Genomic DNA, 27,397 nt, shown 5'->3' on the forward strand with positions numbered 1-27,397 from the left:
ACTTCAGTACCTAAAATCGATAACTTACACTATTTTGTACCATTTGTGATAAAAACAAACCTTGCGCCTTTCATTAAATGAATCCATCTCTACCAAACAAGATAGATATAATTCATCCGTGCTTTTGGTGAGAATTAAGGTTTGAAACTTTGATATATAAAAAAAAATTGTATTTGCCAGCATGAATTTTTTTATTTGATATTATATTGTTTAATTTTTAAATGCATTATTGATTTAAAAGCTCGTTTATCTATACTATGCTAGACATAATAAATGAGATAAGAAAACTGTACAATAACAAATTTACAATCAATTAATTTCAAATAGAATTTCAATTAACCTTCTTATAAAGAGAAGAACGATTAGTATGCTTGCAGCAATTGCAATGTCCATTTGATAAATGCTTATATCCATAAATAACAGAAAACGATATTAAAACTGTAATACATATAGTTTTACCCATATGTCAATTACTGCTTACATGTAGAGCACATACATGCTAGTGTACTTCAGATAAACAACATTATAGACAGAAGGTTAAAGGTCTGTCTCAAATGTATGGCGTACACACATCTCAGTTAATACGGTACGTTCTAGATAACATATTCACATTAATCGATTTTCTTACAGGATTGTTCTCCTCCGAAAAAAAACCCAGCTTAAGCACAGTTTCAAGGAAGACGGGTTAAAATCGATACAACATTACCATAAAAAATCACAATAAAAAAATGGCTGATTGATACGTTATGCTGGTGTCTCAGCTTAAAAGATACATTTTTGTTACGTTTTTTATGTTCTTTAGACTGATTTTCAAATTGACCGATAGTAACATTTGACTAAGTGTAAATATCATGGCGAGTGTTGCATGTATAGCAGGAGTCCCGATATCGCTTCTTTTGAAGTTATGTGAATCTCTCAGTTATCAATTTTTTCCTGATGTTTTTCTTTCTTATCGATTGACATGAGAAATGGTATTCTACTGTTGACACACTTTATTAGAAACTGTAATGATCTTTGTGTCTCACCCAAATAAGATGCCATATAAGAATTCAAATAACAGATGATTGAAAAGTTGTAGTTATAACTTTTGCTTTCATCCTTTATTTAATGGTTTTTTTTAATTATCTGTGGATATGTTTTTTTAAGTTCGAGTGTTGATTTTTTGTACATGATGAAAGTAGCTCCGGATAATCGTTTTATGACGCACCAAATAAATAAAAAGATATTGTGATTTATTTGGTTGAGAGAGGAATAGCAGTTCGAAATAATTGTTATAACAAGACTTCCTTAAGGGCTACACTATAACAATGTATTTGTATAAAGACGACAACTGCTATTTAGACGTGTTCTATCTGTTTTATATGATATTTAGATAATATGCATCGTACAAGAACCCTTAAATGATATTTAGTTAACTTCTTGCAATATTTAGTGATGCTTAATCTTGACCTTAAACCTTGATGTAATGGACATTGCAGCGTAGAGTGTTTTTCTTTCGACCAAGCAAATCAAAAAACCTTTCGAATGATATATAATGTATCTCAGTTTTAGGTATTAGAAATAGTAATTTCAAAATATATTTGTTAGAAATGATAATGGAAAATTATGGTTCGATATTTTTGCATCTGTGTTAACAAATGCTATCTAAGCTTGTAAATACATTTGTATATTTTATTTCTGTAACCGTTTTATTTAGATTAAATAATTGTTAATCATCCACAGAAGCAAAACCGGTGGTTGATGTGCCACAAGCATCTTACACCCAATTAGCAGGACAAGAAATATCCATAACCTGTATAATACAATCCCCGAATAGTCAAATACAGGAAGTGCAGTGGATATTCACCAATAAAGAAGGAAAAGGGATTGACCCTGTCATTCTTTCAACAACTCCTCCACTCAAATATCGAGGTTCAAATATCACTAATCCATCACTAACAATAATGCATCTTGAGTCATCTGATGCAGGACAATACAGCTGCAGAGCTAGGAGCTTAATTGGAACAACAGTCAGTGCTAAATCTGCGTCACTCGTCATTCCAGGTATGGGTATTAGGGAAGAAAGTATACAGTCGCAATGAAACAAATCAATACAAAATGTAGTGGTATAAGAGAGTGAAATTTCATGAGACAACCAGGACCATATTATTTTATTTGCTTCGTTTTAATATTGAAGGTAAATGCTCATCAAAATTGATTAGAAATAGCTATCTCTTCTTTGGGTTCATGTTTGAAAAATATAAGGAATTAAGGGACATGACATGGTTCCCAGTATCTGTTATTATTTAATTGATTTTTGAATAATTTTATAGAAACTTAGTAGGAATAAGGTACTTCAGTCTTTTTTAAACAGAACTGTCAACAATAGTGCAAAATTGAGACATCGTTTCTGAGATTATAGATTTTTTCAATATTTATATGTTCTTATCACAACCGTAAAAAATAAACCACCAAACTAAAAAAAAAATAAACGTTTTTGTGTACAGTGTTTATAAGTTTGATGGGCTTAAAATATTATTATCAACTAATGGTTTCAGATTTAAAGTTGTTGTGAATGAATAGTCTACCTTATCAACCTTTCCTTATCGATATAAATTAGTAAAGTTGGTACTGGTTATTGTTTACATTTGAAAGTAAACTTTTTAAACACATTGTATCTCAAAAACATTAAGAAATTTAATGTTTGTGCAACATATAATATACCATTATCATTAATTTTACAGAGATTCCTGCTGTTCACATATCGAAATCCTTATATACTGTAAATCTACAAGACGAAATAACACTGGAATGCACAGCAATATCAAACATTGCACTTCGAGATGTCTTCTGGGTTAAAGACATAAATGATACGACTACAAGAGTTGTAATTGGTGACAGATTTCATGGGTCATCAATTATAAATCAATCTCTAACAATCTCCGATGTTGACAATAATGATGAAGGACATTACACGTGCTATGCAAGTAATACTATTGGTATTGGAAGCAGTCTACCAACTGCCTTAAATGTAACAGGAAGTAAGTTTTCTCACACTAAACACTAAACAATAACATTATCATCAATTAATATCCTTTCTTAATTTTGCCGACTAATGAATTTAGAAGATGTCAAAATGTAAGGTTTAATCTCCGAAAGGCAGAATTTACTTCATGTGGATTTGACTTTTTGTATTTACCTCACATTTGCTCCATTTTGGTCAAAAAGCTCACATTTGCTCCATTTTAGTCAAAAAGCTCCTTTATACGAGTATTTCTACATCTTTAGTTTTAATTGTTGTGTTTGAGTATACCTGATGAATGTTTCAGAAGAAAATGAAGTCGGACGCATTAAACTTTGGAAGTGTGATTTTTCTTTTCTATTGGTCTAAAACGTTAATAGTAGTCCCACAGTGTACCTTCAGCTCAGGAGTCAGTGCATGGGCACTGGTATAATCACATCATTCCTTTCTTGGATTATCCACACGTTAATGAGTATAGATACTCCTTTTTCTAAGAAATTCAGTTTCCAATTCCTTTGCAAAGTTCACCTTAGTTGGATTTGGCTTTTCTAATGACAGTCAATTATTAACTCTGCTCTTGACTTTCAAATTTCCAGATATGAGCATCCTTGATATATTTTAAGCAACAAAATGGCTTCGTACCCAGCAAAATTATAAGGTGTACACTACTGTTACCTATATTTCGACAAATTTTAACACAATGGTTTACTAAAGATACCAAAATAAAAATAAATTAATGTGTCATGATTGAATTATTGATTAATTTATTGTTGGTATGATTATCGATTAAGTTTTTTTAATTTTCACCTATGTGATGAAGATTTTGAATAAGAGATCATCAATTCAAAGTTTTTCAAATTCTTTTAAAGATGCAAACATCACTATCACTGAGCTGACTATTGAAGGTGAAATGATTAATGGAAGAAGTGTAACGGTCATGTGTGAAGCGTATGTTTTATACGCAGAAGGTACTATTTTTGCTACCTGGAAGCTGAATAATTCGGTTATAAATCCAACAAATACATCAAGATGGAAAACAGAAACAGTATCAAGTAATCCAACCAATAGAAGAATGCACTTCCGTTTGATTGTTTTAAGTCTACAAACAAGTGATTCAGGTATATATCCTTCATGAACTTTTAAAAACAACTTGTGATCTCTAGTGATCTATCGCGCATGTTTGATTGTTTTATTGTTTGCACATGCGTTAGTAAGATGATCATCAAAACACGAAAGACAGACTTACTGTTCAGGAAGTTCAATACACTTAAATATTTAAACAAAGGCTCGGCAAATGGACTTCAACATATGAACAACAATAATGACAAAAGAATTTAAAATGTGACTAAAACCCCAAAGCAATACTGTAAACAACAACACATACTTATGTTTAGCTAATTGTAAACATGGGAATACAATTGTGTCCAACAGACTGCCGAGTTACAGATTTAAAAAGAAAATACTTTATTTCAGTATGAAACTTCTAAATGCCTGATTATGTTTTACCAACGTTTCTAAGCGACTTCTGAAAATAAAACACGTCCAGGTACGTTCGTAACAGATAAATTATGCATTTACATTGTCCTACATAATAAAAAGATTGAGAGAATGTAACGAACTATAGCTTCAATGTTGTATACAGGACAATTGAAATTGTAAAAGGTCAGCTGTTCTATTTCAAAACTACATTGATCTCAGCGTCATGGTTTAGGAATTTGGAAAGAGAAAATATGGATGGGAGGTTTGATCAATTTGTTTTGTAAGTAAAACTCAATACTGCTTTTGATACACCTAAAAAAATTTCTTTAACAGGAAACCTAACCTGTGAAGTGAGTGATGGCTATATCAGCTCTGACAAGAAAATCAGTTTAAATATCATTGGCAAACCGATCGTTAGTATTTCACCACGTACATCAACCGTAACCCAAGGCGATACTGTCAACATATACTGCAATGTAGTTCAGTCTTATTCTGTCCTTACATCTATCCTATGGTACAAAAATGGAGACACGTTTAACCCAAACAAAGGTAAGTAATTACCACAAATAAAGTCATGTTCAGTCACCATCATTGTTTCATTGCTTTTTTAAGGTAAATTTTATGATAAGTTATTAATATACTGTGCCTTATTTATAAATCGAAATAAAAATGTTTGCAAATCATTTGCAATTCTCATTAAAGTAAATTAGAAAAAAAGAACTATTTCTAGTTAAATCAGAATTGTCCTGATAAATTCATGAAATGTAATGTTTTTGCAACAACGTCTTAAACTAATATTAATCTATTTTCTGATATTCGAACATTTCTCAGTAAATTTCGCTATACCTCCTCCTGCTTCTACCTAACTTGAAATTACTCGTAAATAAAAATCCTGAATTTTAACGTTCATTTAGTGCTTTATGTTCATATAAAGAACAAGAACATTTAACGGGATTGTTCCAATATTTGGTCGGAATAATCTTCTAGTTCAGCCGATTGGTTGTTATTGTTAGTGCTGTAGAATATATATACTTGTATCTCAAGTGAATTGGATATCAATGATACTAATTTCTTTTTTTTTTTTTTTGCTTCGTAAAAAAGAATGGCCAACGTAGATACAAGTACCTTGTCTTAGGGAGGGATAAATCCTACTTTGTAAAGGATCACTCTGATTCGAGCAAAAAATTCTCTACTACTGATATTATCAAGATGCTTGATTTCTTGATTGACAACATATTTGTTACGTTCGGAGGACGTGTTTTTCAACAGACTGTCGGCATTCCAATGGGAACAAACTGTGCCCCTTTACTTGCCGACTTGTTTCTTTATTATTATGAGGCTGACTTCATGCAGGAACTTCTTAGGAAGAAAGATAAGAAGTTAGCAATATCCTTTAACTCTACTTTTCGCTACATAGATGATGTTCTTACACTAAATAATTCAAAATTTGGTGACTATGTGGAACGCATCTATCCAATCGAGCTAGAGATAAAGGATACTACACATACAGTTAAGTCGGCCTCATATCTTGACTTACATCTAGAAATTGACAATGAGGGTCGGTTGAAAACAAAACTTTACGACAAAAGAGATGATTTCAGCTTTCCAATTGTGAACTTTCCATTTCTAAGTAGCAACATTCCAGCAGCACCTGCATACGGGGTATATATCTCCCAATTGATACGATATTCCCATGCTTGCATTTCCTATCTTGATTTTCTTGATAGAGGGTTGCTGCTCACAAGGAAGCTATTAAACCAAGAGTTCCAAATGGTGAATTTGAAATTATCCCTTCGTAAATTTTACGGACGCCATCACGAGTTGGTTGACCGTTATGGAATAACCGTTTCACAAATGATATCGGATATGTTCCTTACGTCGTAACTACAATCCCCTTCCCTTTCATGAATGTGACCTATCGAATTAGACTATTTACCGGATTTGTTATCAGATAGGCAACACGACGGGTGCCACATGTGGAGCAGGATCTGCTTACCCTTCCGGAGCACCTGATAGCACCTGATATCACCCCTAGTTTTTTGGTTGGGTTCGTGTTGTTTATTCTTTAGTTTTCTATGTTGTGTCGTGTGTGCTGTTGTTTGTTTGTCCTTTTCATTTTTAGCCATGGCGTTGTCAGTTTGTTTTAGATTTATGAGTTTGACTGTCCCTTTGGTATCTTTCCGTCCATTTCATCACAATATTCATTTCATTTGCAACGGTATTATCCTGACAGAACACTTGCACTAGCAGAAAGTGATAGTTAGGAAGACTTGCATTGAAAATCACCTTAATACCTTGGATAGTTTATCAAGAAGGAATAATAAAACGCCTCTTCTCTATACTAGGTGAGATAATCATACGTATAGACAATACACACTCGAAGTTGGTTGTAAGTGGAATCCAAGACACTGTTCAGTATGAATGTTCTGGAATTAACAATTATGGAGAAGGAAATCGCCTCGTCTCTCACATCAGTGTAATTAAACCCAACGGTAAGTGTTGTATTTTTTACAGAATATTTCAAACAAATGGATGTTTATGGATATCTCTATACCTAAACAGAAACTGCAAAAAAGGAGGTGAAAATATATCGGTGCTATAAATATTTCAATATAAGCAAATGCTAAATTTCAAAGTTAAATAATTAACTTATTTAAAATGGAACAATCGGCAATTTAATTTAGGCATACCTTCATGTGACTATTCCTTCCAAAGTATACAAATAAATAATATTAACAGAAATAATTAATTCGTGTCGATTTTATAGTTGTAATCAGCATTCTTTGGCTTATACTCACAACAATGTTATATAAAGTGTGTTGTATTGATAATGCCGTCTTTTATTTTGTTTTTCTATGTGAGCTTTCTTTAATTTATCCAATGTTTGTGTATTTATCTTTTAGTTGTCTATCAATATTGTCCAGTCAACGTGGACCAATTCGAAAGCTTCTGGGTATATACTGTTGAAAATACATTAGCTATTATTTCATGCCCTGGTGATCGTGCAGGTAACTATGATATTATTTGAATATAGATGTTTTGTTTCATTTTCAGTGTTTTGTGAGCTCTACAAATTTTCAAAAACTACAATAATCTCACAACTTTAATTTGAATGCCTGTATATTCATAAAGAACCAATGAGACGAACTATTGATGAATATGACATAAATAAAATAAAACATAAGATTACTGTATATTCGAATATCATCTGATGAATTTGAAATAATTGATATCAATGCATTTACCTTTTTTTTTAAGTATAATACTATCAACAGATTGCCGAAGTGTATAAAATATCGTATCATCTTTAATTGTCCCAGATTCGTAAAGTGCACCTTGACACATATGATATCTTATATCTAATCTAAGACAACGTGTTATTTTTTTTTTGTAGGTACAGTATCTCGATTGTGTAACAGTAATGGAGAGTGGGAAGAACCAAATTATAGTACATGTATATCAGAGCGTCTCTTAAATTTGAACGTAGAGGTATACTTTATATATAGCATTTATCTGTATTGTGGGTGATAAAAAGTAAAATCACAAAAATACTGAACTACGAAGAAAATTCAAAAAGGAAAGTTTCTAATCAAATGGCAAAATCAAAAGCTCAAACACATCAAACGAATCAATAGCAACTGTCATATTCCTGACTTGGTACAGGCATTTGCTTAAGTATAAAATGGAGGATTGAACCTGTTTTTATAGCTAGCTAAATTTATCACGTGTATGACAGTAAATAACCTTACCTTGATCAGTGTGATAGCTTTCAAACAAGTTTCTGTATACATTCATGTTTGTTTGTATGAGTATTTGTTTTCAACTTCGTTGTCGGCGAATTCACATGTGACAGTACATGTTCATGCCAGACAATGGACAAAACGCGAAAAAGAAGACGTGGATACTCTTTCGGAATGGAGTAAGGCTGTGAGGTCATCGATACAAATTCGAAAGAAAGAAAATCACACTTAATATGTTTCAAATACAGATGCTACATCAATCTTCATAACACGATAAAATAGATATTCAACAGTTCTCACTAAGATTTATATATATGTTGTTATCGAAATCAAACATGGTTGACCAGTTTGTGCCATGTTTAAGCACCATTCTGTGAATCTTTTTGTCATCTATTCTCAAGATTTACATTTCCAATACAATGGCCTTTTTTTATTTTTAGGCCTCTGATCTATTTCATGCAAAAGCGAATTCAAACTTTTCTCTTAAGAACTAGACTGTACAATTATTTTTTAATAACTCAGAAACCTATATTTTCACTATATTCCAAGTTGCAATGGTCAGTAGTAAAATAAAATTTTAACTGTTAAACTTTTGCTAGAATAAAAATCAGGTGTCTCCTGAATAAGAATATGAAATATTCGGTTAATTTTCATGTTTAAAAGTATAACTATTTAAAAGTTAATATATAAGTTAGAATAGGTAATACATAAGAATTTATTCTATTCTTGCTAAACGTAGACATGTTAGAGTTTTATGATAAATGAAAAATACATTAAAAATTAAACCGAATTCTACTGCTGAAGACCAAATGTTTTGTAAAGTCACAGAAATAGTTTGAAGAACGCTGTGCTTGAAAGTATGGAGCCACTTCATAAATTAAATTATAGGGAAGTGTTTATAGACTATCAATTGTACTAAAATCTGATATCTAGAAGCTGTTTCTTGGAGAAATATGATGATACCTTACTAAAAAAAGTTTGAGCTTTATTTTAAAAATGTGTATACATTCATAAACCTGCCTGATCTCATTAAATGAAGAAAAACGATTAATTATTCCTTTAAAGTTACCTGATTGCACTGTTTCATTTGTAGACGGACCTTCTGAAAAATGGTATCGAAGTGAAAGATGTGAACAACATTCTTGTTGATTTAAACAAGTTAACCGAACCAGATGTACCAAAAGACTTAACATCAGGGGAATTGGATATATCTTCTTCAATACTCGATAATATTGCTGTTCATGCGAAAGATAAATCAGACAGTATTTCTATTGACCAACTGGAGGTATGTAAACATTGTTTAAAAAAAACTAAAGACAATAAAACAAAACACTCAAAAACACTCAAAAATCGTATGTGGAATGTCCTAAAAAATTACAAAAACTTTCAGCAAATGAAACACATAATGGGTATTTAATCCCATGTCAAACTTTATTTCATAATCCATTTTTGCTATCTCAACATTCACTGAGTGAAATCACTATCCTCTGATAGATTAATATATATGACTACTTTTTTCAAGATTTTTGTGTCATCGTGTGATAACCTTTTGGTCGAGAAGAATATACCAAGCTGGAGGCAGTTGAAACGATTGGTTAGTATAAATGATAAAGTAAAAACATTAACATAAGACATATACCAATAATACCCTAATTGTTTTATTTTGTTGCTCAAACTCAGCTCAATTATTTATCTTCATTGGCAAAGGATTTTAATTCAAGCTAAATTCTATCTTCTTTGTCTGCAATAAAATTTGTCTTCATTATAAACATCGAGATCCAATCAAATCAGAGAATATGATGTCTATGAAAGTAAATCAGAGTAAATAGTAATTAACCAATACTTCAATCTCACAATTCAATGTTATCATTCAAATCAAGGTTAAAACAGAACCTGATGGAATCAAAAACTCCAAACGAGAACGACACTCGTGTATCGACAGTGTAAACGTCTCCTGTAATGCTATTATATCTATAGAAATCCCATAAACGCAATCAAGATAGGTTAATATGTGTACATTCTATAATTGAAGTTTAAAATGTGAACTAGTTCCACATCTTGCTATTTTTATTATACTAAGGATTTTCTAATCCTAGACACAGATTATCTTAGCTTTATTTGGTACAACATTTTTTAATTTGGGTCCTCAATGCTCTTCAACTTTATACTTGTTATGTTTTTTTACTATTTTGATCTGAGCGTCACTGATGAGTCTTATATAGAAGACACGTGCGTCTGGCGTATCAAATTATATGCTTGATACCTTTGTTAACTAATTATAAAATAATTGAATTATGGGAGTGAACATTCACTGAACGGCCACTCATAGTTATTATTCGGGACGTTTATATTTTCAAATAATTTCAATTTAAAGAATGAATAATTTGTATATTTGGGTATATTTGGAATAGAATTTCACGGGTGTAACAGCCATTGCAAAAGCAGTCACAGTGTACACAAAAGCATATACAAATGTAAATGACAGTGTATTTCAAAGGACTGTACAGAAAGACCAGTTAGGTTAGTATTAGAAATACAAGGAATACGCATTTGTCAAATCCTAAATACTTTCGAAATCAAAATATCTCTCAAAGAAATATCGTTCTCACCATTTATTCTTTCTTTTAAGAAAGGAGAACAGTCAATAAGGTCTCCTATTGACTTGCTTTTGCATCAAAAGATTTGTACAGTGTAATAATAATCAAATCAAAAATGAAACATAAAGAAAATTAATTTGATGAAATCTATTTTAAACCTAAATAAACAAACAACGAGAACGTAACGGCACACAAACATAATTAAAATTCACGAAGATGCATCAAACGTCTCATGTAAAAATATTCTTAAGTCACGTGTTCTCTTATACATTATCTCTCCAAATGTAAGTGATTCAATAGAAAGCAGAATAAACGTTCTAACTGTATGTTGCATTTCAGTTGTTCAAGTCGGGAAGGTTTTGTCTGAGGATATTACATTCCCCAAGAAAACTCAAGTGTTGCCTGATTGGATAACAGAATCGACAAATCAAGTAACATTAAGCAAAGATAACTTTCAAGGTAATTTTCCTCTACTAAACGCTATTCATTACTCCTGTTCTAGTTCTTGTTTTATCCTACTTTGAGATATAACATTGCTGACTTATTTGGAAAACCTAAAGAAAGTAAAATAAAAACAATTTTAATATACCAAAGATACAATGTTTGGGACATACATAATTGTGACTTCCACTCATCTGTTATTAGTTACACGAGGGATGTTTTTTGTGGAGCAAAATACTACTTAATCCATCAGGGCACCTGGTTCCATTCGGATGTTATACCAGAATTTTAGGTTCTTAATTTCCTTTCAAATTTGTTTTCTGTAATGTAGAGTGTCTGTTTGTCGTTTTTGTCTTTAGTCATGGTGTTATCACAGTCTTTTACAGTTGGTATAATTTATTTTGCAATTCGGGTTGGCTGTTCCTGAGATATATTTTTGGTGTTTTTTTTCAAAATTACACACATCTTTGATAGAATGAAAAAGGATACAGTTTAGTTATATCTGATCGTGTGTATAATTACATAAAAATTGTATTACTTAATTAATTGTTAAAGAAATAAAATACAAACGTCCTAATCAATCCAAATTCACACAAAATACAAGTGACGTCTGTATACAGATTTTACAATGATGTAATGACTTTAAAGTGTCAGAAACAGTGGTCAGTTTTGGTTATATATTTGACCGTTTTGAGATTTTTACCACAAAGGTTAATTTTGTGAAATGAAATGATAACTATTCCATACATAATTTATTTTTTAATTGTTACAGGGAAGCAACCAGTCGGATATAGTACAACGTATTACAGAAATATTTCGGATTTATTTCATGAATATTATTTGTCTGATGGGTACGTTTTTCAATGCTTATCGCTAGAAATCTTATAATAAGACATCAAACCATTTACTGTGAAACAAATATGGTAATGAGGTCATCAAAATCGAACATTAGACTTGAATTCAAGGGCAAACATATTCTGAAGAAACCACAAAAACATCTAACGGCAAATATATCTTTCATATAATATGGTGATTTCAGAAAGAAACATTTCTTTTTTAATCAGCATACAATTAAGATAAATATGGTATAATAAAATTGTATATTCCAGCTAAAGGTGAACATGTTCTGGGGAATTCATTTGAATGGTATCGCTTAAAATCACTCTTTTTGTGCTTTTGTTTTGTCATTTAAACTATAATTGTGTTATTTGAATGTACTTTGTTTATATACTAATTACTCTTATGCTGAATACATATATTCGTTTGTTCATTTGTTTCAGTTCGGTCGTAGCAACTAATGGAAGTTATGATATAAACTCGGTAGTAATAGATTTTTCTATAGAACCTACACCAACCAGTTTAAAACGTCCACTGATTATAAAATTTGAACATGTACAGGTATGTTTACATTAAAGTACATTTTACTTATGTTCACCCTGTTTGAGAGTTTAAGAGGGTGTTGTGATTTTAAACCGGCAAATTTGAGCTGAACATGATACTCAAATTACAGGCATGTCAATAATAAGCACGAATAAAAAATACTCATGTCAGTTATGTATACGGTATAACGACTTCCAAACAAAACAAACAACCATTCGCGGTGTACCATTTAACAAACTATCCAGTGTACTTTAATCAATGTAATTTTCATAACATTGATATTCCACATGTTCATTCAAGATGAATTAAATGCTTATCTCGAAATTGACTAAATGGAGAACTTGTATGATTCCAATTTAGCCAAATGTCATTTAAGATCAAGTAACAGTAAATGAACGCCGTCTAGCGAATTCCGCGAAATATTGCGACGTTTTGTACGAATTACGTCCCTTTGACCAGATTTTGCAATGTAAAAATTGCACCGGCGACTTTTCGATGGGACAACGTCAACGGTTTTGACGGAAAGAATGTAACTTCTATGAGAATGAATTTGTTTTTCTAAAATTAAAAATTGAAAATGAATATGAAAACGTCCTGAAGACGATCTTCAAAATGAAAATCAGGACGTAGGGTGGTAGAGTTTGTATATCTGCCGACCAGCTAAACATGTTAAAACAAGTGTGAAAACTGTTGCTCACTACTATTTCTACATAATTGTGATGAGAAAAAACAGTGTGGTCTCGGAAGTATTCTATATGTTGTATGTAAAAACTGTCCTTTCAACAAACCTATATTCACTGGGAAAAGACATCGTCTAGCAGAAAATGAGCAAGTTTGGGACATTAATACTAAAGATTCAAAAACTTAGTGTTGTACGGTAAGACTATATCTCCCATATTTTGAAAATTATCACACCAGTCGGAACAAGTCAAAATATTTTCAAATTAGAGAAAAGGAAATGAACCACATAAACTAATACTGGTCATAAATTCGCCGCTGCTGTCAGTCAGTCATAGATGGCACTAAATTATAATACACTTAAATTAATTAACCTTGTTCACGGCTGGAACAATATATAGTTTAATATTCATACACAGTTTTTGGACTTTAACAAATTAAAAATAAACAAAAATGATGTTTCACGATCATTAATCCATAGCTACATTTTGTATTCTAAAGTTGTTTTTTTTTTTTTTTTGTAATGGTGTTTTCTTTCACGTCCGCAATTTCGATGTTAGAAATAGAACACAAATCTTTAAATAGATACATGTATAAATAGTATATGGTTTGAAGATTTATACATGGCTTAGTATCCTAATAGTATTGATTCGTATGGTTGTCTTCTCAAAGGAATTGTTTCATATATATATATATGGGTAAATATTAACCGAATAAAAAAATGTACCCTAGCTGAAAGTAGCATCTCAAATATACTATAGAAATGTTGTCAATTCTATTTCACTCATAAAACTTGAAGGTTGAGATCGAGATTATATCGATCACCTCTATATCATAGTACTACTATATATACCGACTGAAAAATATGCACAGTGTCACAGACTTTCAGTACCAATTCAAGTTCAATGTAAATCCCGTAAGTAGTCAGTACTTCAATGAGGGTTTCATGATCCCGAAATCTCGGACTTTAAAACATGAAATCCCGAGGTTCCGAATTTATAGAAAATTCAATCCCGCCATCCCGAAATTCGAAAAAAGAATAGCCGGATCCAGAAAGGATAAATCCCGAAATCCCGTGCTTGAAAACACCTGATCCCGGAGTCCCGTTTAAGGTCCCGTTTAAGGTCCCCCTCATTTGTGTAAATTGACTAAATAACAAAACACAATATTACCAGTCATGTCTCAGCCTGTGGGCGATTGTTTTTTTCTCTTTTTTTTTCGGTTTGGGGGGGGGGGGTATTTTTGTAGGCATATTAAACATAAATATGTACATCTGTTTTTAGGTCATATCTCAACCTCCGTATATTTGTTTTTACACGATGTATTTTCTGGAAAATACACTGTACTACAAAGACCGTACAATGTCTTGAGAGAAAGCGAAATTCAGAGAGAGAAGCACGTTAATTTATGGTCACATATAATTAGATCTCAAAGAGAGTTGCAGAATAAATGTCAAAAATTGAACAAAAAAGTTTGCAAAATTATAAAGAATAACAACGGAAAATAAAATAATTGTTAAAAGATAAAGAACATTTAGGTACACACTTCATATGGACCCTTAAAAATCGTTGGATTATCTCGGTGTTACTGGTCAGTAATGCATAAAAAAACACTGGTCAGTTTAAAGGTTGTTGTAAGTGATGCAATATATTCTTATTTTCCTGTTCCCCTTTCCAGTTTTATTATAGTTTACATCAATCAAAGCCTTAGTTTAATTTAGTTTCCTGTCATTACTATCCCCCTTTATTTGTCGCATGTTGCGTATCATGTACTGATTCTATATATACTTCGAGCATACATATGTACACTGATGGAACAATAACCATTTAATAACTTTTTAAAACGTTTTTGTAGACTTGTATACAATAAATTTGATACAGAACAAAAAAGATAATAAAAAAGATGACAGTTTGTCTGCGTGTTTTACTTGTTAACTTGAAGATGTATTAATAACCACACGACACATTTTCAAGAATTTGTAGAATCATTGATATAATGTTTGTTTATATATGCGATATTAAGCAGCAGTATATGGACAGAACACGTTCTGTACTGATATAGTACCAAAACACAAGCTCTTAGATAGATATAGGAAGATGTGGTGTGAGTGCCAATGAGACAACTCTCCATACAAATAACAATTTAAAAAGTAAACCATTATAGGTTAAAGTACGGCCTTCAACACGGAGCCTTGGCTCACACCGAACAACAAGCTATAAAGGGCCCCAAAATTACTAGTGTAATGTTCCGCTGCTAAAAAATCCGTTTTTTTTTCAAAAGTGGCCAAATCATTATCGGAACGGATAAAAAGTGTAAACAGATGACTTACAAGACTGTCTAAGAGATTTATGAAATCGTTACCCAAAAATGACAAAGTTCAACTGTCTCTCATTAGAGCAAATATAAAAAAGATCAAAACCTTGACCACATGCAAACAGACAGCAAAGTACGTTCCATGATTCAAACTGTAGATGTTTTGCGGAATAACTATAAACTATAAAGGGGGCGGACGGACGGAAGGACGGGCGGTCAGACGGAATGACGGACGGACAGACGTACAGGGGTAGTTGAAGGGGGCATAAAAATATAGCTTCTATTACATCTTTTATTGCGTCAACTTGTTGACAGTAACCCTGATGATTTCTATTTTTAAGTTTTTACCATTTTTGCGTTCATGTACTTACAACGTATTTTTGTCTGAATTAGTTAATTGTATATTAATAATGAACATACATATACCACATTTTTTACAACGTATAATTTCTTTTTAACATGTTCCATAAAAGAGGGGTTTACGGAATACAGAATAATGGGCAAAATTGCAGAATAAAATGCAAAAAAGAAAAAGTGTATAATGGGGTGCTAAAATATAAAGAATAAAGAATATTGGTAATACTAAATAAAAATTTATGATAATTATCCAGACTCTTATGATAAAAAGAATCTATCAATACGAAACACATAATCATCGTGCATAATCAACACGAAGAACGTTGGAAATTATAAGCATGATAACTTGACGTTATGTAATAAAAATTACGACGTCACGAATTTTTATGGTTTTTTTTTGCCAAAATCTCGTGTTTGCGTCGCTTCTACAGGGAAAACGAAGTCGGTGACCATATTTTTTTTAATATCATCTAATTCGTAAGACAAAGAAGAAAAAAGTATTGATTTAAAACAAAATTCTATGGAGCGGTTCTCGTGATTTATACCAGAAACCGAAAATTGTAAGAGGAAAATATAGATTTACCCTATATATTCAATGTAATTTAGTACCCTCTGGGACCATTTTAAAATGGATTTTTCTTGAAAACGAAGTCGGTGACATATACTTTTTTTTACATTTTCTGATGTATATTTTCAATATCTAATAGAGTTCTAAATTTTAAAAAAATCTATGGACTAGTTTATTTACTGATCCTTGACCTTAAAACGAGTTTCAGTGGATTATAATGTTGAGGAAATTATTTACCAATGCATGCATACTTTGGAAAACGAAAATCAATAGTCATTTGTGCACGACAAAAAAAAATATTTCATTTTGCTCAGTTGATTAAAAACTTTGACTACTTGTTATCGAAGTTTACCGATCGTGATCTTGTTGAGCAATCTACAAATACTTATGAAGCATGTGTGTTAAACGTGAAACTATAGAGCAAAGTGCATTAAATGCGGGTTATTTTAGATTGCATACGTTCCAATATGTAGTTCTTACTCATGAATACAGGTTTTTGGATCTGGTATAATTGATAAGAACTTTCCAGCGTCAAGTTGGTTAACCCTTTTTCATCGCTTCATTTTAAAAGCAGGCAGGAAATCGGAGTAGGGGGGAAAAAATAAGTAGCAGTACTGGACATGTGTACATGATAAAGGATTATATTTTTATAAGAAAGTTCATATGCACCTGTTTTACATCTAAACATTTCAAGTGAGTATAAAGATAAGTCAAACTTGTAATTATCCTTTTGGTGTTCTTTTTAATGATTCATAATAAGGAAATAAAGTAAACGGGAAAAATTACCACCAAAGACACTCAAAACTGATACATAAAATATCTTTCATGATTAAATTGTCTATTTACATTTACATTACAGGTCAATTACTCAAATCCTGTCTGTGCATTTTGGGATTTTGATGCTATGTAAGTTCATGTTACATTAAATTGTTACGGAATAAAAAGGATTATCAAATGTTATTTGATGCACCGTGAGAGAATTGTACCGTAAAGATACGTGTGTATATTTTGCAACAGATTAATCCTTCAAATTTGTAAAAAAAAATGCATCTCTTTAAGAATAAAACTACACACAAGAAAAGAAAAGTAAAACAACTAGTTATAGTAAAGGAAGCATAATAATAGTATGCTATAATCAAACAATGAAGTGGCTTTGATGAAACAGCAATGTTCCTTCGTCTTGTCATTCCGGTGAAGCAGAAGGACTTAACTGTTATGGTTTAAAACCTTTAATTTCTAGCACCAAGCCATTTAAAACTGCTCTCGCTAATTTGCCAATCCTTTAATATCACACGATTTGGTTAAGCATCGTAAAACATGTATTCATGTGAGAAAAACTATTTACACTATTTTCTATATACTATGAATTCCTTAATGGTCATGGGTACCAATTTTCGAGGATGGAGGAAAACTTGCGAGAATTTCTCGCTACATTGAAGACATGTGGTGATCTTCTGCTGTTGTCTTTTCTATGGTCAGGTTGTTGTTTCTTTGACACTTTCCCCATTTCCATTTTCAATTTTATTGCATATTCGTAATTTTTAAATTGGTGGTTTTGGAATAGTCTGCATACATTCGTTTAGAAGATTTGTAATTCGTTGAACATTTAAATTTGTGGTTCCCCTGTACCAATCAAACCCACGAAAATTAGTATCCAACAAATACTGATGAATCCATAGTACCTTTATTTCGTCTAGTAGTATGTTAATAAGCCCTGTGTACTCTTTTAATAAAACATGGGGGGAAATAGCAAATGTAAGACGGAATACTTTTACTAAGTGTAAATATACAAAATTCATCAAAAGGTATATAATATAACTGTCGTGCATGGCTTTTCCATTTTATGAAATAATGATTGAGAATGATATATGTGAAAAAAATAGTGTTATCTTATTACAGAAACACTCCTAACGGTGCTTGGTCTTTTGTTGGTTCAAAATTAGTGAAGACTTCTGAAGGAATAACAGTATGCCAATATGACCACACTACTAATTTTGCGCTTCTTATGAGTCCAGGAAGAGCAGTGAGTATTTATAAAAAGGTTGTAGAATAACTGAAGAATATAATTGAATAGAAATTTACAGAACATTGTAAATGTTTGTGCCATTGGGTTGCTGTCCAATTCATTATTCAAATGTATATTCCGCGAACGAAAATGTTTAATGTTAAAAATCAAAAGTACATGTTATTTTATTCTATTTGCAGCCTTCATCACACAGCTTGGTGTTAAGTAAAATATCTGCTGTTGGGTGTGGTATTTCAATCTTATTTCTTGTTGTAACAGTTATGATCCATGGAATGTTATGGAGGTAATTAAAATAAAACAAAGGCATCTACTATATAAATAAATTACATTAGAATAGCGTTCTGCTGAGTTGAAGTTTACATTTTATTAATTGATCTGTCTTACCATGTGAATGAATAAGACATAATTAAGATAATCTAATGCGAATTACTATAAGAACGTTTTCAAAATATTAGTACTTTCTGGAGAATAAAATGCAATCTCTTTTTTTATACTCATCATATCTCAAACAAAATAGTTTAGTGAACGAATTTTGTATTTACATACAAACAGTATGAATATGAAAACATTGACATCCATCTCTATTAATAGTGCTTAAGTGTATCCGAAACAAAGAATCCTTTATACTTGTACGAATGATTTGTGTTTCATTGTCTTATTTTTGTAGACAACTAACATGTGATATGCGCGGAAGAAAAATAAAAAGGGATAAAGCAATCTTACTGGTTAATTTTTGTGTTGCCTTGACACTGTCCTACATCTTGTTTTTATCAGGAGTAACACAGACTGGCAATAAGGTATGTAACTTATTTGTGAATAACAAGAATTTTATTTCAAACAAAATGTGCTGTCTTCTGTTCTTGTAAAACAACTATATAAAGAACAACTGTCTTAGGTTGAATAGAGAGGGGTTTATGTACGTCCATATGAATGTGAATTAAAGTAAACCATTATCCTTATAATTTATGACAGGCCTTTGGTTTCAGGTAAGAACTTGTGACGAAATACACATAAAATGCATATCATATGCCAGATCCATTCAATTTTGTATTTAATATCGTTTGAATTTAATTCTATTAAAGTTCATAAATAGAAAATAAATTGTGCTTTACCAAACCTAGCAAATGTTTATGTTAATTTGTAATACCTTGACAAATTGTAGAAAGTCTGCACAGCTATGGCGGTACTGTTACATTATATCTTCTTGGTAGACTTCGCCTTTATGTTAGCGGAAGGAATTGAAATTGCAATTTCCGTCCTTTTTGTTTTCGCAACATCTTCAAGAACAAAATGGCTGATACCAACATGCTGGGGTACAGTATTGCAGTTTTAACGTTTAAATTAAGATATACACTATGTTTTATAAAAAAAGTAACGATTTTTTACCGAGCGCAAACACAAACACGAACCTCCCTAAAACAATCGAAAATATTCATCAAAGGAAAAACGTTGACGAATAAACTATTTTTTTTTATTTATTTTTTTTTATTTTTAAACTGAAGTTCTGCTCTATGATGGTACAATCAATGAAACTAACATCACCCTTGCACAAAATGTAAAATAAATTTCAGAAAAACAAACAACAGTCTTAAATTCTACACAGAAAACTACAGACAAATAGGCCGAAACAACAATATAGTTGGTCTAAATTGGCCTGGAGTTCTCGCTCCTCACATGACATCTTTCGTATTGTTCGTGGTTAATAGATATTCCCTGAAATATGATATAAGAAAGATGACTAGGCTTCGAAAATGAAAACAATGTATGTGGTCATCTTGTAAAGTATCTGTAGAATTTTCAAATTTTACTTATCAATCCAGCTTAACCATTTTATTCTTGCATTGCCATTGTGGCATAAATAGATCACAAATTATTTCTGATATTGTTGAATCAATCATAGGATGGAATGAATTATTATCCATTTAATACATTTCGTAAATCTGTATTTGCTCATTTCAATTTTGTTTTTGTAGTTTCTCCAGCTGTTATAGTCGGAATATCTATGGGTGCAACCAAACTAGACGGATACGGAAATTCTCAATAGTATTTATCATATTCTTTATTTAAATTTTGAAATTATTTCTATTTTATTAACAAATTGATTGATTGATTGATTGGCTGATTTTTGTTTACCGCAACTTTCAGCATGGTAAGACTTTATTCATGATTGAAGCCGTAGTGACCAGAGAGAACCAGCAATCTTACAATACGATTCAACAAATACAACAAATGTCATCCAAAAGAATTCAAATAACAATGGCAAATTATAATAATTACTATATTCCCTCAAATAATGTTGAAAATTATTTCTTTTGATTATTTTTACCTATCTGAAACTGGTATGTACATACTTGAGAAAAACTTAATCTGTTTTTAATTTTTTTCTATATATATTTGTCTTACCAAATCTTTTATCTGAAGCATACCTAATTAAATAAAGGCAACAGTAGTATACCGCTGTTCAAAATTCATAAATCGATAGAGAAAAAAACAAATCCGGGTTACAAACTAAAACTGAGGGAAACGTATCAAATATAAGAGAACTACGACACAACACCGAAACGTTAATTAAGATTGTTCCAAAAACACATGTTATACATAGAAACCTTTTTACCATATGCATTACTGTAAAGGATTATTATAGACACCACCATTGAGTGTTGTATTGCTAATTCCTATTTATTTTGCGTTTCATATACTTTTATAAAAACGTATTTCAAATGAATTTTTTTTTAGCAAAGTGTTAGTACAAATATTCAAGTAACCGCATGGCCTCTTTTAAAATGAAAATCATGTTTTCATTTTCTTTTCAGTTGCTGGCTTTCTGTTGAGTCCAACTTGATATGGGCATTTGTGGGGCCTGCATTAACGGTTATTTTGGTACGAAAAATAACAGATTTTAATCTTACAATACGCTATTTTATAATGAAAAACTCGATTTCCCTAAAAAAATGAGATTTGGATATATGTCGATTAGACATTAACCCTACAACAAATACAGCAAACCAAATATAGAGAGCAACATACAGTCATTAACAAAAGACCGATGCCTTGATGTCATGGTATAATAAGTCATTGGCCAATAAAAATGAAGTTCAATGAATTAAAAAGAAACACCACAGTGTTAACATAAAACGTTTAAAAAAAGCTGTTATTCAAACTTTCTTAATTCATCAAACACTATTATAAAACAAATTGTCTCGATAAACACTTTGAGATCTAAGGAAATATTTTTGACAAATGATTATAATGTTAAGCATGTCTCTAATAAAAAACCAATAAAAACATAACCTCTGTCATTTTTTTAGGTAAACCTTATTATTCTCATTTTGGTGTTGAGAACAATGTTTGCCACTCATGCCATGATGGACAAGACAACAAAAGAACGAGCAAAGTATGTTACTAAATATATTTTGTGGTGTTGATTTATTTGTGTTAATTAAGACACATAATGTTCAATCTATTCTATTAAGCTGTTTTTGTGTACTGTCCTAAATTATCTTTAGGTATTACCTTTTATTGTTCATGCATTTATTTGTACTGTATTCCAGTCTTGTATTATAAATGTCCTGTTTACAAAACTTTGAATTTTTCGAAAAACTTAGAATTTTCTTATCCAAGGCATAGATTACCTTAGCCGTATTTGGCACAACTTTTTGGAATTGTGGATCCCCAATGCTCTTCAATTTTGTACTTTTTTGGCTGTATAAATATTTTGATATGAGCGTCACTGATGAGTCTTATCTAGACGAAACGCGCGTCTGGCGTACTAAATTATAAGCCTGGTACTTTTGATAACTATTGTAATGTTGTCGTCTGAGCGGTATATCTAACATTGACATACAGTGCGGCGGTTTGGCTAGCCATAAACCAGATTCAACTCACCATTATTTTTTTTAATTTCCTGTACCATGTCAGGAATGTGGCTGTTGTTAACTTATAGTTCATTTGTATGTATGTTTTTTGTTATACGTCTGTGTTGTTTTTCTCTGATAGTGGGTGTTTTTTCACTCGGTTTTAGTTTGTAACCCAGATTTGTTGTCTCTCAATCGATTTATGACTTTTGAACTGCGGTATACTACTTTTGCCTTTATTTGCTTACATATAGGATCTGATAAAGTTATATAAAAAAGATCACATTCAATAGACAAAAGAAAATAGACAATATCTTATTGGCACAAACGCATTTACAATAAATTGTAATGACCGAATGGATAAACAATTTGCAATACATGGTAGTAAAATACAAAAAATTATATATATATGTGAATAAAGATTAAAGGTATAATGAAAATCTATTGCAATAGATTACTGCTTGCATTTAAACAATTTGTTACGAAAATTTGTTCAATTGAAATGAGTTCATTAAATACTGATATTTAAATAATATAGAATAAAACTGTATGATCAAAGCATTATTTAGTTGCCGTTTCCGCTCTTAAGACATTCTTATCATAACTATAAAGAAACTATTGATAACATGTAATTGTTATTGCAGAGCTGGAATAAGGAGTTTGTGTGTTATTTTACCATTGTTTGGTGTCACATGGGTCCTAGGAGTGTTCTCGGTTAACGAGGAGACCGTTTTATTCCAGTATTTGTTTGCAGTGTTTAACTCTTTACAGGTAAATTTATTTGGTCTGCAGTTTGATATATAACAAATCCAAAAGGATGTATTTCAGATCATCTTTAAAAATCATTAGAATAACAATGCGTATAATTTTGTACTACAATTTTGCCTTACGTCTTCATACGACTCACAAGAGTGTATTGAAATGTGTGAATCGGGAGCACATGTCCTCCATTTTCCTAATTTTTTCAGTGATTTTTTTTCAATAGCATGTTCACTTCAGTGAATATTTATGCCTTGTAAATGAAAAATGAAAATACCAATTGTAAAGGGGTATGTCCGGTAAGGGTCGATTTTGGCCTCAAATTTCGGGTTCATCTGACGAGAGATTTTGGTCACTTTTTAAACCCTTCAGTGTCCATTTCAATTGATTCAATTAGTTCATGTGAAAGATTTTAACTGATTCACTCATAAAAAACGCTCCGATTTTACCCCAAATATGAAAAATTAATCAAATCTGCCCAAAAAAAATGTCACTTTTCAGATGTTTTTTGTCTAAAATGAAAGTGGCCGCATCCGTGCTCATCCTCAACCTTTATATATGTTATGTATTATCATCAAATACAACTTACATTTCAATATTAAGATTGAACACAAATGCGGCCACTTTCATTTAAGACGGAAACTAAATTTTAACAAAAATGCAAACAGTTTGAAGATTTCAGTAATATAGCATGACTTAATGATGCTAGTACCCGCTATATGTACATTGTATTGTCAAAAACAGCCAATATTTATGTAGCAGAAGCATTCTAATTTCCAACTTATAACAATTTTGTTTAAGTTGATATATCTGGGGCCAAAAAAAGGGTCTTACTGGATACTCCATTTTAAGCTTTTGAAATTATTTTTTAGATTTTCTTTCATCAGGAACGATTTTAAAAAATAAAGGTCAAGGACTGATGAGATTCGAAACAAATGTTGTAATAATTACTCTGGGATTTGAAGCATTTTTTTATGCCCCACCTACGATATTAAAGGGGCATTATGATTTCTGGTCTTTGCCTCCGTTCGTTTGTCCGTTCGTTCGTCCGTTCGTCCGTGCTTCCGTTCGCCCCGCTTCAGGTTTAAGTTTTTGATCATGGTAGTTTTTGATAAAGTTGAAGTCCAATCAATTTGAAACTTAGTACACATGTTTCCCATGATATGATTTTTCTAATTTTAATGCCAAATTAAAGTTTTGACCCCAATTTCACGGTCCACTGAACAAAGAAAAAGATAGTGCGAATCTCAGGTTTAGGTTTCTGGTCAAGGTAGTTTTTGATGAAGTGGAAGTCCAATCAACCTGAAACTTAGTACACATGTTCCCATATGATATGATCTTTCTTATTTTAATGCCAAATTAAAGTATTGACCCCAATTTAACTGTCCACTGAACATGTAAAATAATAGTGCGAGTGGGGCATCCGTGTACTATGGACACATTCTTGTTTTAAGATATTTTTATCTTATGATTTTAGGGATTTTTCATTTTCCTATTCCATACAGTTTTTAACCAACAGATTCGAGAAGGAATACAAACGATGCGAGTAAAGAGAGCTGATAAAGCATCAATTTACTCAAAACAAAGCTCACAAGTAAGTAGATATCTACAATTTACTCAAAATAAAACTCAAAAGTTAGTATTTAGATTCCCTCGGTTTTAATTTGTCACCCGGATTTAACTTAAGAAAACATGTATTTGTTTACATAGAGGTCATTTGGTTATTTATGTTATTGAGATTTTGTTATTACCAGGCATGATGCGGAGTATAGAGTGACGTATTATCCAGTGCATCTGTCCGTCTTGGCCATCTTATTGTAGTTCATATTTATAGTTTCCAAACATTTAACAATGCCATGACCATATGGCAAACTTTAACTTGATATTAGTCGTCATTAAATGTGTTTGATTTCAACTGAAAATACAAACGTTATAGCATTTGCTTTTATTTCAAACTTTATAACAGACAAACTAATAATGTACAATTAGTTGCAATCATTTCCAGTTGTTATAATTTAATACGCCAGAAAGCGTTTCGTCTATATAAGACTCATCAGTGACGCTCAGGTCAAAATGATAACCTTGAATAACCAAACTCAGTGAAAATTCGTTGGGTTCTACTTTTTCTAATTAGATTGTTTCCCTGAGATAGAAATAAGATGTTTTACAATAATAATATATTGAATAAATATACCAGTCAGTTTAACTATAGATAACAGAAATATTTTTGATTGGATGTATGTAATGATCGAATACTGTTCTTTTTGTCTTCAGAAAACTACCAGGGAAAGTTTTGCTACGTCAACCAGTGATTCGCAAAGAAAGTCATCTGGTAAGGGTTGTGGTAAGAAAGCAATGTTCTATTTTGTCTTTCAAAAACTATTTGAGAAATAAAAAATATATTAATGGGCATTTAAAACTCAAACCTCGAAAGAACAGCAATCTTCATGCTCTAAAGAAAAAGATAATGACATAAGACAAAATTGACAAAAAAAATAAATGACCGGAAAACACATTGAAAATATTTCATAACAAAAGTATGTCAAACTTAAATTAATGACATTATATGAAAGCTATATATATAGTACACCGTCGGATTTGATTTTAAGACCGTAATATCGTTTTTAAGGTTGGCTCAGGGTTAAGTGAAAAAATAAACTCACACCTTACAAATAGGTGCAATAAAATTTATGAAAAAATATGACAAAATCAACATATTCTTATGAAACAAAAATCTGAGCATCACGAACCTCTGCAAAAATGAACCAAGGTAGCTTTAGCAAAAACAAGGCATAACGATAGATATAAACTATCCTTCCACAATTGTGACACACATATTCAGTGGTCAACTCTCCAAATTGTGTAAAACTATCGGACAAAAGTGTGTCTGCAAAGCCGATGCATTTGTTTATTGGTTAAAGTCTTGGCTTAAATCTATCCGAATAATGCCATTAAACGTATATTTGTAAAGACATATAACATGTATAAGAGTATGCATTTTTTAAATAGGATTCGGTTACTATTTTTACAGATTCAACTAGCATTTTGAAAGCAAAAAAACTTAATGATAGTCTGATCACAAGTTTTGAGAATAGTAGAAATACCAATCAAAATAGCCTAAAAGGGGATAAGAGCATTACACCAGAAAATGATTCAAAATCTACAACAGATGTACACGGACCTGTCAAAGCTGATAATGGAAAACAAAACAGTGTTCAGAACAAATCGAAATCAGACGGAGATAACAAAAAGGTAGATTATTTTAAAAATAAGTATGAGTATATCAAATATTACAATGAAATGGCAAATTGATTTAATTATAAATTCTGGATGTAAATTGGAAACATACATCTGATAATTTCACGCCATTCAACATGTCACGCAAGCCTGTGAAAGGCTAAAGTAGTAGAGGAACATTCACATGTGATATCATCATTGCCTCTTAAAGAGAGGTTAAAGATACCCATATTCATAAATAAAAAAACATGACTTTGCCATGGCTTAAAACGAAAACGGACAACGGACAACCAACAGTACACAAAACAACATAGAAACTAAAGAACCCAATTAATCGGGGTTTTTATATACATAATTGGCATACATGTATTAAACACCAGTTTTATTAGTATTAATTTTGATAAAAGCTAATCATATCAAAAATATCCTTTCTTTCTAAGCCACAGCAAGCTAATGATAACAAAGATGTTGTCGTAAGACGATCCCACACCGTTGCATCAGGGAGCCAGAACCAAAACGGAAAAAAATCTCATAAAAAGGACAAACGAAGAAGCCAATACAACAGCCGCCCTGAAAACATCAGTGTGTATTATTTTGATAATCCCGTTATGTCGAATGATCAGACCAGGCGACCTGCCGTGGAAAATCCTTCTTCTACAATTAAAAATGAGCAACAAAGGATACCAGATGAATATCAGGATCAAAGAGGCAACAAAATAAGGTGGTCAGCTGACTGTTAAGTTAAATAGTGGCGGGAAGTTATTAAATGATCTTTTCACATGTTCATATCAATATATCTTATATACCCGACATATGTTTTTATTGATAAATAGGCTAAATAAATATGCATATTAATGTTATTTCATGATGCATGTTTTTCATATGTCACACACAGTGTATTACCATTGATATTTTATTTTTGATTTTTCCCTGTTTGCACTAAAATATCCTTATATATTGTTTTCTA

General features: G+C 31.4%; 1 protein-coding gene across 1 annotated transcript; it reads left to right on the plus strand.

Moving 5' to 3' along the window:
* The first annotated feature begins 1,913 nt into the window (after positions 1 to 1,913).
* LOC139491016 (adhesion G protein-coupled receptor B1-like) lies at positions 1,914 to 27,337 on the plus strand. Its single transcript, XM_071278258.1, has 26 exons — positions 1,914 to 2,043; positions 2,724 to 3,020; positions 3,871 to 4,119; positions 4,814 to 5,029; positions 6,826 to 6,972; positions 7,384 to 7,488; positions 7,875 to 7,969; positions 9,314 to 9,505; positions 9,743 to 9,814; positions 10,632 to 10,740; positions 11,157 to 11,276; positions 12,031 to 12,109; positions 12,539 to 12,656; positions 17,414 to 17,460; positions 18,454 to 18,577; positions 18,760 to 18,863; positions 19,248 to 19,377; positions 19,743 to 19,893; positions 20,554 to 20,623; positions 21,394 to 21,460; positions 21,889 to 21,974; positions 23,079 to 23,205; positions 24,671 to 24,787; positions 25,468 to 25,525; positions 26,225 to 26,445; positions 26,871 to 27,337. Exons 1-26 carry the CDS (start codon positions 1,944 to 1,946, stop codon positions 27,168 to 27,170), a joined length of 3,501 nt encoding a protein of 1,166 aa, XP_071134359.1. The 5' UTR covers positions 1,914 to 1,943; the 3' UTR covers positions 27,171 to 27,337.
* Positions 27,338 to 27,397: the final 60 nt, after the last annotated feature.

The sequence above is a fragment of the Mytilus edulis genome, chromosome 10, assembly GCF_963676685.1.
Source record: "Mytilus edulis chromosome 10, xbMytEdul2.2, whole genome shotgun sequence".
Classification (NCBI taxonomy): Eukaryota; Metazoa; Mollusca; class Bivalvia; order Mytilida; family Mytilidae; genus Mytilus; species Mytilus edulis.